This window comes from Notolepis coatsorum (assembly GCF_963971535.1).
Source record: "Notolepis coatsorum genome assembly, chromosome: 8".
NCBI classification, from domain to species: domain Eukaryota; kingdom Metazoa; phylum Chordata; class Actinopteri; order Aulopiformes; family Paralepididae; genus Notolepis; species Notolepis coatsorum.
In genome coordinates, this window is record NC_140172.1 from 53,794,423 (window position 1) to 53,807,189 (window position 12,767).

Genomic DNA, 12,767 nt, shown 5'->3' on the forward strand with positions numbered 1-12,767 from the left:
ATTCTGTATAAAACAGGACACTTTTAGAGAACTCATTCTGTATAAAAACAGACTACTTTTAGAAATCATTCTGTATAAAAACAGGCCACTTTTAGAGAACTCATTCTGTATAAAAACAGACTACTTTTAGAACCCATTCTGTATAAAAACAGGACACTTTTAGAACTCATTCTGTATAAAAACAGGACACTTTTAGAGAACTCATTCTGTATAAAAACAGACTACTTTTAGAACTCATTCTGTATAAAACACACTACTTTTAGAGAACTCATTCTCTATAAAAAACAGACTACTTTTAGAACTCATTCTGTTTAAAAACAGGCCACTTTTAGAGAACTCATTCTGTATAAAAACAGGCTACTTTTAGAACTCATTCTGTATAAAAACAGGCCAATTTTAGAACTCATTCTGTATAAAAACAGGACACTTTTAGAACTCATTCTGTATAAAAACAGGACACTTTTAGAGAACTCATAAAACACACTACTTTTAGAGAACTCATTCTGTATAAAAACAGACTATTTTTAGAACTCATTCTGTATAAAAACACACTACTTTTAGAGAACTCATTCTGTATAAAAACAGACTACTTTTAGAACTCATTCTGTATAAAAACAGGCCACTTTTATAGAACTCATTCTATATAAAAACAGACTACTTTTAGAACTCATTCTGTATAAAAACAGGCCACTTTTAGAGAACTCATTCTGTATAAAAACAGACTACTTTTAGAACCCATTCTGTATAAAAACAGGCTACTTTTAGAACTCATTCTGTATAAAAAAACAGGCCAATTTTATAGAACTCATTCTGTATAAAAACAGACTACTTTTAGAGAACTCATTCTATATAAAAACAGACTACTTTTAGAACTCATTCTGTTTAAAAACAGGCCACTTTTAGAGAACTCATTCTGTATAAAAACAGGCTACTTTTAGAACTCATTCTGTATAAAAACAGGCCAATTTTAGAACTCATTCTGTATAAAAACAGGACACTTTTAGAACTCATTCTGTATAAAAACAGGACACTTTTAGAGAACTCATAAAACACACTACTTTTAGAGAACTCATTCTGTATAAAAACAGACTATTTTTAGAACTCATTCTGTATAAAAACACACTACTTTTAGAGAACTCATTCTGTATAAAAACAGACTACTTTTGGAACTCATTCTGTATAAAAACAGGCCACTTTTATAGAACTCATTCTGTATAAAAACAGACTACTTTTAGAGAACTAATTCTATATAAAAACAGACTACTTTTAGAACTCATTCTGTATAAAAACAGGCCACTTTTAGAGAACTCATTCTGTATAAAAACAGACTACTTTTAGAACCCATTCTGTATAAAAACAGGCTACTTTTAGAACTCATTCTGTATAAAAAAAACAGGCCAATTTTAGAACTCATTCTGTATAAAAACAGGACACTTTTAGAACTCATTCTGTATAAAACAGGACACTTTTAGAGAACTCATTCTGTATAAAAACAGACTACTTTTAGAGAACTCATTCTGTATAAAAACACACTACTTTTAGAACTCATTCTGTATAAAACACACTACTTTTAGAGAACTCATTCTGTATAAAAACAGACTACTTTTAGAACTCATTCTGTTTAAAAACAGGCCACTTTTAGAGAACTCATTCTGTATAAAAACACACTACTTTTAGAGAACTCATTCTGTATAAAAACAGGCTACTTTTAGAACTCATTCTGTATAAAACACACTACTTTTAGAAAACTCATTCTGTATAAAACAGACTACTTTTAGAACTCATTCTGTTTAAAAACAGGCCACTTTTAGAGAACTCATTCTGTATAAAAACACACTACTTTTAGAGAACCCATTCTGTATAAAAACAGGCTACTTTTAGAACTCATTCTGTATAAAAACAGGCCAATTTTAGAACTCATTCTGTATAAAAACAGGACACTTTTAGAACTCATTCTGTATAAAAACAGGACACTTTTAGAGAACTCATTCTGTATAAAAACAGACTACTTTTAGAACTCATTCTGTATAAAACACACTACTTTTAGAGAACTCATTCTGTATAAAAACAGACTACTTTTAGAACTCATTCTGTTTAAAAACAGGCCACTTTTAGAGAACCCATTCTGTATAAAACACACTACTTTTAGAGAACTCATTCTGTATAAAAACAGGCTACTTTTAGAATTCATTCTGTATAAAAACAGACTACTTTTAGAACTCATTCTGTATAAAAACAGACTACTTTTAGAACTCATTCTGTATAAAAACAGGCCACTTTTAGAGAACGCATTCTGTATAAAAACAGACTACTTTTAGAACTCATTCTGTATAAAAACAGACTACTTTTAGAACTCATTCTGTATAAAAACAGTCCACTTTTAGAGAACTCATTCTGTATAAAAACAGACTACTTTTAGAACCCATTCTGTATAAAAACAGGACACTTTTAGAACTCATTCTGTATAAAAACAGGACACTTTTAGAGAACTCATTCTGTATAAAAACAGACTACTTTTAGAACTCATTCTGTATAAAAACAGACTACTTTTAGAACTCATTCTGTTTAAAAACAGGACACTTTTAGAGAACTCATTCTGTAATAAAAACACACTACTTTTAGAGAACTCATTCTGTATAAAACAGGCTACTTTTAGAACTCATTCTGTATAAAACACACTACTTTTAGAGAACTCATTCTGTATAAAAACAGGCTACTTTTAGAACTCATTCTGTATAAAACACACTACTTTTAGAGAACTCATTCTGTATAAAAACAGACTACTTTTATAACTCATTCTGTTTAAAAACAGGCCACTTTTAGAGAACTCATTCTGTATAAAAACACATTACTTTTAGAGAACCCATTCTGTATAAAAACAGGCTACTTTTAGAACTCATTCTGTATAAAAACAGGCCAATTTTAGAACTCATTCTGTATAAAAACAGGACAATTTTAGAACTCATTCTGTATAAAAACAGGACACTTTTAGAGAACTCATTCTGTATAAAAACAGACTACTTTTAGAACTCATTCTGTATAAAACACACTACTTTTAAAGAACTCATTCAGTATAAAACAGACTACTTTTAGAACTCATTCTGTATAAAAACAGACCACTTTTAGAACTCATTCTGTATAAAAACAGACTACTTTTAGAACTCATTCTGTATAAAAACAGGCCACTTTTAGAGAACTCATTCTGTATAAAAACAGACTACTTTTAGAACCCATTCTGTATAAAAACAGGCTACTTTTAGAACTCATTCTGTATAAAAACAGGCCAATTTTAGAACTCATTCTGTATAAAAACAGGACACTTTTAGAGAACTCATAAAACACACTACTTTTAGAGAACTCATTCTGTATAAAAACAGACTACTTTTAGCGAACTCATTCTGTATAAAAACAGACTACTTTTAGAACTCATTCTGTATAAAAACAGGCCACTTTTAGAGAACTCATTCTGTATAAAAACAGACTACTTTTAGAGAACTCATTCTATATAAAAACAGACTACTTTTAGAACTCATTCTGTATAAAAACAGGCCACTTTTAGAGAACTCATTCTGTATAAAAAGAGGCTATACTTTTAGAACTCTTTCTGTATAAAAACAGGCTACTTTTAGAACTTGTTCTGTATAAAAACAGGCTACTTTTAGAACTCATTCTGTATAAAAACAGGCTATTTTATAGTAGAGCTGGGTACCAATTAATTCAGTCTCTCCAATTCAATAATTATCTTGTCATCATACAGTATGTACCACTACTAATCATTGATTGGTTGGCGGTTATGTCATAACGTCACAGCCTTATTATGTAAAATTGTCATGAAATATGACAATACTAGAATTGAATACACCATTGAGAGAAGTCGTTTGTGTAATCTATGTCTCTAATCAAATCTATTTTAAATATGCATCAGATAGTCAGACCTTTTCCCACAAGTTCTGGCCATCTCCCATTTCCTATGATATAATCTGCTTTCTATAGTTCCCCATATAGAGTAATTTATTCAAATTGGTCAGTGAATTTTCTTCATGGGCTGAAATGAATTGAGGGTAAATTGAGTATAATCAGTCGCCATTACCGGATTACAGGTCATTTATCTGCACTCAAAGTAGCATACAAAGAATTTCTGAGCCTTTGGTACCTCCCCATTCTAGTATAATTCTGACTCTCAGTAACGTTGCGCAAATACAACTCACTTAGTATACAGTATGTCTCCACTTTTTCCATTTAATTTACCCTTTGCACTAAATTATAGTAAAAGTGATGGGAACTTACATTGTAGAGCACCAGACTCAATGTGCTGACAAAAGTACCATTGCTGTCCTTCACCGAGATTGCAGCAGCTGACCTTCATTAAAAAATAAAAGTTTTTGAACATATATTATAGCCTTTATCAGGTGTGTCATGTAAGCCAAAATGGTGTGTTGGGGGGAGGGGTTGACATGGCACAATAGACCTACCACGCGATTTCGTCATTATGACAAACCCCCCGATTCCTTTTTTCAAATTGTTTTCTTTTCCTGTTTACCAGTAATGTTGTCCTTGATACTGAATGTGGGGTTAATGGGAAAAATGCATTTCACCAATGGAATCTATGTTTTATTAACATTCCAATTTTTACAAGCAAGAAATTGCTAACACTAAATGACCGAATAACCGAATGTGACCTGACCTGACCTGCTAAGCTATTTTTGGCTGGTGATTTTAACTATCACTTAGAAATTCTAAATCGCCTGCCTTATCAGAGAGAGAGAAATGTATATTAGAAGGCCTTGAAACCAGCCTGCGTGAACCACAGACGAAGGAGCGATCTATTAATAGTCCACACATTTTCCTACAGCTTCAGGAGATAATGCAGAGACGGGAGCAGCTGGAAATACATCACCGGTGAGAGGTGTATTAGAGTGGGAGTGGGTTTTTTTTAATAACAATGCAATCCCTGCATATTGACATGTAGATTCAAAGACTTTGGGGGAATAATAAAAAAATTTAAAACACTAAATAGGTTTTTGGACCTCAAACAATTGGCCAATTGGACACTCCTTTCTGAAAATAGTTTATAAAATCACATTTCTTGTGAATGTACCTTGGCAACCATATCATCTGAATGGACTACGTCTCTAGTTTCTTCACAAGACTTATTATCCTAGATGTCAAAATAGATAATTTTATACATTGAGGTCAAATTTTAAATGGTGTCATGTTGAAAGCATCAATCTGATACTACTTACAGTACTATAATCTATACTGATAAAGACTTAGGCTTAATCAACTCTATTATCTATTCTAACTCACAAAGAAAAAATTAGGTAAACGGAAATTGTGATGTTTACCGTCCACTACATCCCTCTCTTGGCCTACTCTTCATATTAGCCAACAGGGCAACCTTTGTGGGCTTTGCTGGCCTTGTTTATCACAATAACACTATGCTACTATGTACTATGACTATGGTATTATGCCTATACTACTACCTACTATGCTAATATGTCTATAGTGTATACTATGCTAATATATCTAGAGTGTAGCACTGAAGTTCGAAGATAAACAATACCACTGACCCTTAGCTGCCCCTCCTGCTGACTTGTTGAACACAATTTGTAAGTTATTGTAAATGTTAATAACATTCGAGTTTCCATCTTTTAGACCCCAATAGTTTTCTCAAGGTTCAGTTAGGTCATAGCTGCTTCATAGTCTATTGGTTCGTAAATGACAAGGCAAATGAGAACTGTAAACTGAATATGAGTCATATTATATACCCATACCATAGATCAGATCTTGATGATTTAGGATGCTACTTTTTAAACCATCTCCTTTTCACTGACTAGGGCCCGCGTCCACCTAGCGCATATTTAGGACCGCACGCGTCTGTTTTCAATGTATTACAATGGGGAGGGAGCGCATGCGGCCCCATGCGGCCGCCTCTAGGAAGTGCGCTGCCGTCGGCTTCTTTTTTCAGCGCCTTTATGCGGCCGCACAAGCCAAGAGTTGAAACTGGCTGAACTTTTCTAGAGCGGTGCGCCGAGCGCATATTCAAACAACCAATCACAGCCAGTCATCTACCACTCTGCTTGTAACCTGACACCGGAGCTGCCTGCCTGTCTGGCTGTCTCCACACAGACCATTGAGATCCGCGACAAAACTAATAATAATAACTACACGAATACACTACTAAAAAGCTAATAAAAAGCAAAGGGCGAACTGTGGTGTCAGGCAATAACTATATATATAATTAATATACAATAAAGTTATTCAAATATGCTATAATATGTGCAAAACCGCGGCATGGCTGTAGATTTCTTTCTGTCATCTACAAGATGCGCGTCAAGCCAGCTCTGCCGGCGCACTCCCAGCATGTTTCACGGAGAAATATGCGCTAGGTGGACGCGGGCCCTAAGGGTGAGTGGTTATCCGACAATAACAGGAACATTTAAAACACAAGCATATACGGCTAAAGTGTAAGAATGATTAAATCGACTTGTATTCCTTTAAGTTTAACATACAGGCGTGGATATCCTCCACTCTTGTTTGTTGACGGACAAACAGCACTTTTAGGCTTTAAAGACTTACGATGCCAGCTGCGTATTGTTGACGAGGTACTCCAGAGGGTAACTACAGCTGAACTTGTAGAGCAGACCTGGCAGATAGCTGACGATGGTGGGGGGGTCTGGCGTGTCAATGTACCCTGATATGTTCCCAATCTGCACCAGTGACATGTTCCCATAAGCATTGGGTCCATGGGCCGTGGAGACCTGCAACAAACCAAACCTGTGTGAGTGACACTTTAGTTTTTTTTTTGCTCACTGAAATTAGACCAGAGTGGATAACATCACCCATACTATTGATTATACTATTGCTGCTTGATAATCCCCACTTCAGTCCACCCATTATCTCAACATCACCCTTCCAGGAGCACTTCCCCTCAGTCCAGCTCGGCACTTAGCTCAATGGGGAGAGAGAAAGATGTGCTGCCATCTCTCCCTCTTTAACCCTTTCACTGCCACACTAACAAATGGTTAACCCTTTCACTGTGGGAATACAGAAGGTTAACCCTTTCACTGCCACACGGCAACGTGTTAACCGTCTGTAGTGTGGTAGTGAAAGGTTAACCTTCTGTAGAACAGTTTGTTCCAAGAGCAGACAGTCACCTCAGCAGGGCCTCTAGCCCCCCCCCCCCCTATACTGCTGGACCTCACTCCCATGAAGGATAAATACAAGTTGTGAGCATGAATTGCCCATTCGAAAGCTTTCAGCCTCTGTCATAGCTCATGCCTTCTGTGTCTGTTACTGTCTAAGACATCAAACAGAATTGAAGACTCATTCAGCATGTACTATGTTAATGTCCATAATGCCCGCCTTATTTCCGAGTTTCAAAATGCAATTTTGATCATTCTTTACCCTTAAACCATATTTCTATATAGGTATGCATTGTAACATAATTAAAAGCACACCTATACTCTATTTCGATTTTAAAGTAGAGATTCAAAGGTTTTCAATTATTTAAATTATGTTACGCTAAACCGGGACATGAGGATAATAATGACTAGGCAAGATTTTGTCTTAAAAATTATAATATTTTTCAAAATGAAAGCAAGCTTGTGAAATACTACGTATGTCCAGGGCAGCCAATATTATCGGTTGACTGATTTTTCAACAGAAATTTAAAGGAGGAAGTATAGTTAGTTGGGATTTGAACAGCGGTGGATTTACAATGACTCGAAGAAGCATTTCCAGGATATTTTTTTTATATTGACATACTGTATTGTTGAACTACATCATTCCCAGTCTCCATACCACTAGGGAATTGCCACAGGTCTCCAGCGTTGTCAGGCTGATGCTAAACAGGACGACCGTGGGGAAAGTGTTGTTGTTGATGAATCCGCGGCAGTGGGAGTCGCCATGGCGCCCGTTGAGGGACAGGTCACTGTCGGTGTAGCCAGAGAACAACACGGGGCAGAAGTTGATCTTGAGGGTGACGGTCTGCACCCCACAGTACACACTGATGTCTCTCTCCGCTGGCAAAGACAACACACACACATCTCTTACTAAGATATAGAAAAACGTCAAGTCACTGATCCTGACCGTGTAGCTAGAAAATAGCTATTGCTGAGATTTAATATAATTCAGGTCCACACAGGAGTTTGTGTGTGGATAAAAATTGTGTGTGAATGTAAATTTAAAAAAAAATCAAATAAAGTTGAGTTCCTCACCGGGGAAGCGACTGTGGAAGTTGGCGTCACAGTTGTATCCATTGAACTGAGCTCCAACTGATAGTGCCTTACTAAATAGCAAAATAATTAAACATATATGTTCCATTTCAGCACCTAAAAAGGAATATGGGGAAAAAACTGTAAATTGTCTATACTTTACACTTGTATTTTAGAATTATGTACAAGATATAAAATAAAGATTTGGCAAATTTTATTGAACCTTTGCGCCAAAGAACCATATAACAGTGTTTTTAAATTCTTTGGACAGCCCATTTGTTTTTGCATTTGTAAAGTCAATCCAAATCACTTGGATTGTGAATGTGATTTATCACAAGAACATCTACTCATATACCTCTACTGTATTTAGATATAAATGAACACAACATTCTAACTTACCATCTTTAGATAATAAAGTTTGAAAACATTGTCCCTCTGAAAACTCAAAACGGAGTTACATGGTTCTTCGTCTGAGGTGCTCAATAGAATCCATGTGTACATCCAGAATAAGGCAGATGCTGGTTAGAGCAAGGTAACATTCAAGAAAAAAGAAAAAAAGGCTACATTTTCTTCTCAGGACTTCCATCCACACAAAAACAAAAATAAATTAATAAAATGTGGAACTTTAAAGGTACGGAGTGTAGAAAACAACATTTAGAATTTCTTAAATCCTTGTTTTTGTTCAGAAAAAGTGAAGATATTCCTCTGGCGTATTGGTGTCTGTAGAGAGAATCTTCCCAAATCATTATTGCATTGTAGATCATAACATGAATCTCTTGGTATAACTATCCAACTGTGTGAGTTTGAATTAATGCTATTTTAAAGCCTGCACACTTGGCATCAAACTGACCAATTTACACTGGACAATGTAAAGATAATGGCAATCATTTGAAAATATGATGGCGTATCTCTATGTATATCTCATTGTCTTGTGAAAGCACATTATCAGATAATCATTATGAGATGCACATTATGAGATGTATCAGATAATCATTATGAGATGCACATTATCAGATAATCATTATGAGATGCACATTATCAGATAATAATTATGAGATGCACATTATCAGATCATCATTATGAGATGCACATTATCAGATAACAATCATGAGATGTACATTATCAGATAATAATCATGAGATGCCCATTGTCAGATAATCATTATGAGATGCACATTATCAGATTATCATTATGAGATGCACATTATCAGATTATCATTATGAGATGCACATTATCAGATTATCATTATGAGATGCACATTATCAGATTATCATTATGAGATGCACATAATCAGATTATCATTATGAGATGCACATTATCAGATAATAATCATGAGATTCCTGTATCTTGTCAGTATCACATTAGAGTCACAGCTGTGGCGAAATTGCTAAATCAAAGTAATGTTCTGTAATAAATCTTACCGGTTAGCATCTCTGGCTAACAGCAGATGGTGCTGTCCGGTGTGGTTAGAAGAACAAAGTTTAAACCCAGCATGGTTCATGCTCGTGCCACTCACCCTGGTTCCTGGAAGCTGGCGAGCCAGTGGTTCTCCATGTGCTCGGGACCGCCGCAGGTGATAGAATGGTTCGCCCAGCATCCCTACCCGATGACTAGAAACAGAACCATGGGAGCAGGGGGGAAAAAGGGGTCCTACACATAAGAGTTTCTTTATTTGAACATGTCAACAAAAAAGGGCTGTCTGGAGTGAACATGGGAAAGTCCATCAAATCTGAATGTGTTATACAAATCCTTTCACAGCCAGAGAAACATGAGCAGGTTTTGAAGTTTCCCACTCATATCCTTTCGGCCCAATCTGGCTCTGTCACTGCTCACAAACGGTTTGACGCTGCATGAGGTCCACGGCGGGGAGGGGGGAGAATTATCTTTTCATCGCTTCAGTGGCCCTGGCGTGCTGACTGAGCCGTTCCTTTCTCCCCAGCGAGGGGAGTGTAGAGCACATCACACAGGCCTTTGGCCCAGAGACTCCACACTCTCAGTGCTTTGTGTCCGCCCCACCTCCTTCAGCACAGCAGCAGGCAATCTGGTCAGTGGGGCTGTGGGCCACTGCCGTGCCTCCCGTCTGATCTCTCAACTCTGACTCCTGCTCACAGGCCCCCCCCCCCCCCACACACACAGGGAGAGGAAATGAAGGGAAAGCAAACCTCACTTTCAAGGGATTAGTTGACTCTCGTTCTGCACCCCGTCTTCCATATGGACAGCAGTATAGGGGATGGGCTTGATGCAATGAGAACCAGACAGAGGATTACTCCTCTGTGAATATGGAACATGAGATAGAGAGGATTTGGCAATGAGAGTTCAGACCAAACCTCTTAATTTAGATCATGTAAATGGAAAACAAAAGCCCCACTGAAATACTGGCCGCTATGAAAACCAGAGAAAAAAAATGCTCTGAACTTCATAAAAGTCAGACAAAGCTTTCCAAAAGCTCAAACAGTGAACTCCAAGCCCACGTGGTTGAACAAAAAATTCAAAGAAACAGACTAAGAAATTACGTAAACACCATGATCAAAACCGCAAAAAAAAATTCCATCAATGACAAAACTGAGGAAAACAAAAACAAACCACGTGAACTTTGGAAATTACTCAATAATCAACTAGGCTGCAGTAAAAAACTTAAAACCAGATTCTCAAACATAAACATAAAGACGGACAACACGCTCATCACAGACAAGCTGGATGTAGCCAATTACTTAAACATCTTCTTCACAAACATAGCCACAACACTGGTAAACAAACTACCCTCCCACTCAGGGCATTATGGGGTAGAACACATAGTAGCATACTACAAAAACCTAGGGGTCCGCAAAGACGACTTCAAACTAGAAATGGTAACAACCGACGAGGTAAAAAATTTTAGCGCCCTCCAACCTAACAAGGCCACTGGCCATGACAACATCCCCTCCAAATTGATCAGAGACTCAGCAGCCGCCATCACCCCAGTCATCACACACATAATAAACTTCTCCATAAAACAGGGACACGTCCCCAACGACTTAAAAATTGCGAGAGTGACCCCTCTGCACAAAAAGGGCAGCAAATTAGACCCAGGCAACTACCGCCCTGTTTCTATTCTTACCTCCATCTCAAAAGTCATGGAGAAAATTGTCTACGAACAGGTCGAAAAGTACCTGGCGGAAAAAAATCTAATCTACGAATTCCAATCTGGCTTCAGAACATCCCACTCCACTGACACATGCCTTCTCTATTTGAACGACCACATCAAACAAGAGGTGGACGCGGGCAAATACTGCGGCATGGTCATGCTGGACCTACAAAAGGCCTTCGACACTGTCAATCACTCCATTCTGATTGACAAGCTAAAAGCAATTGGTTTTGATAGTGTGGTATATTCTTACTCAATATCTAAGGTGATTTTACAGTACAATGAGGTTGCTATCTGGAAGGAGGAAAGAAGGTCATCAATGATTCAAATGGTCTTTCTCTACTGATAGAGAAAATAACTGTTTAGGCCAGGCAAAAGAAGAACTATAGTTCAAACCCATTTATTTGCCTCAGGGGCTCAGAGTGAATTAGAAGTTTGCTTTCTCATACAAGGATTATCAGAGGACATTGAACACATGTTTGTACAAAGGATCAACAAGGTTTGCATCTCAAACCCCAACATGTACATACAAACAGTCACGTTAACATCAATGAAAATAGAGAATCTACTGTAAGCATTTTACACATGAGTAAGCCTGGTTTCTAAGATAAACATCTAAATCTATATATCACAACCAGTGACTACTCCAATGCTCCATCCAGCTTACTCACATGAAAAATCAGCAGACAGTCTTCTCTGGATGGGTCGGGGAGCGGCAGACCTGGGGTGTCTGGGCTTCCTGAATTAACACTGTGTTCGATCTTAAATACTATAATTTTTCCCCCAATCATAACAGTCTAGTAGTACGTTTTGGTCCAATCAGGTGGTCTTCTGGGGGCTATCCCCCCCTCCCCCTGGTTTCCTCTGTGGGGGCTGGCTGCCCCCCCCCCTCCTCGATCTCCTTGTCGGTGTCTTCCTTCAGTAAACTGAGGGGTCTGCTTTTGACTAGGGATGCACGATAATTATCGGGCCGATAATTATCGGGCCGATATCAGCAATTATGACGTCATCCCGATAAACCCGATAACGTTATTGATAGCTCCGATAATATATAATACATTTTTTGGTTAAAAGAAATCCGGTGTGGGTGGATTTGGATGAAGGGCGCTTGTTTTTATTATAGCCTCCTCCCATTTTGCCAGTACTGTGGTACGACTGACAGCGTGTGGTTTAGGAACAGGGAGTTTTTCACAAATCCAGCGCTCCCTTTCCCTATATATAAAAAATATATATATATATACCGGTATATACATTTAAAAGAAAAATTATAATACAATAAATATCGGTTATCGATATCGGTTATCGGCTTGAGGAGCATAAAGTTATCGGTGTCAAAAAATCAATATCGTGCATCCCTACTTTTGACCCCCCCCCCCCTCCTTTGCTGCTCAGGTATTTTCTCAGTAGGGGGTCTGTGGCTTTCTTCC

At 37.5% G+C, this 12,767-nt stretch overlaps 1 protein-coding gene across 1 annotated transcript in view; it reads right to left on the bottom strand.

Moving 5' to 3' along the window:
- The window catches only part of zpld1a (zona pellucida-like domain containing 1a), a gene marked incomplete at its 3' end in the record, with an annotated part of 80,401 nt that extends 72,073 nt beyond the window's left edge, over nt 1-8,328 (bottom strand). Inside the window, exons 1-4 of the mRNA XM_084319846.1 lie at nt 8,220-8,328; nt 7,804-8,024; nt 6,580-6,761; nt 4,288-4,360 (exon numbers count right to left, since the gene is read on the bottom strand). Of these exons, the coding sequence (XP_084175972.1) occupies nt 4,288-4,360; nt 6,580-6,761; nt 7,804-8,024; nt 8,220-8,325 (582 nt within the window). The 5' untranslated portion in view covers nt 8,326-8,328. The remainder of the gene's footprint in view (nt 1-4,287; nt 4,361-6,579; nt 6,762-7,803; nt 8,025-8,219) is intronic.
- Nucleotides 8,329-12,767: the final 4,439 nt, after the last annotated feature.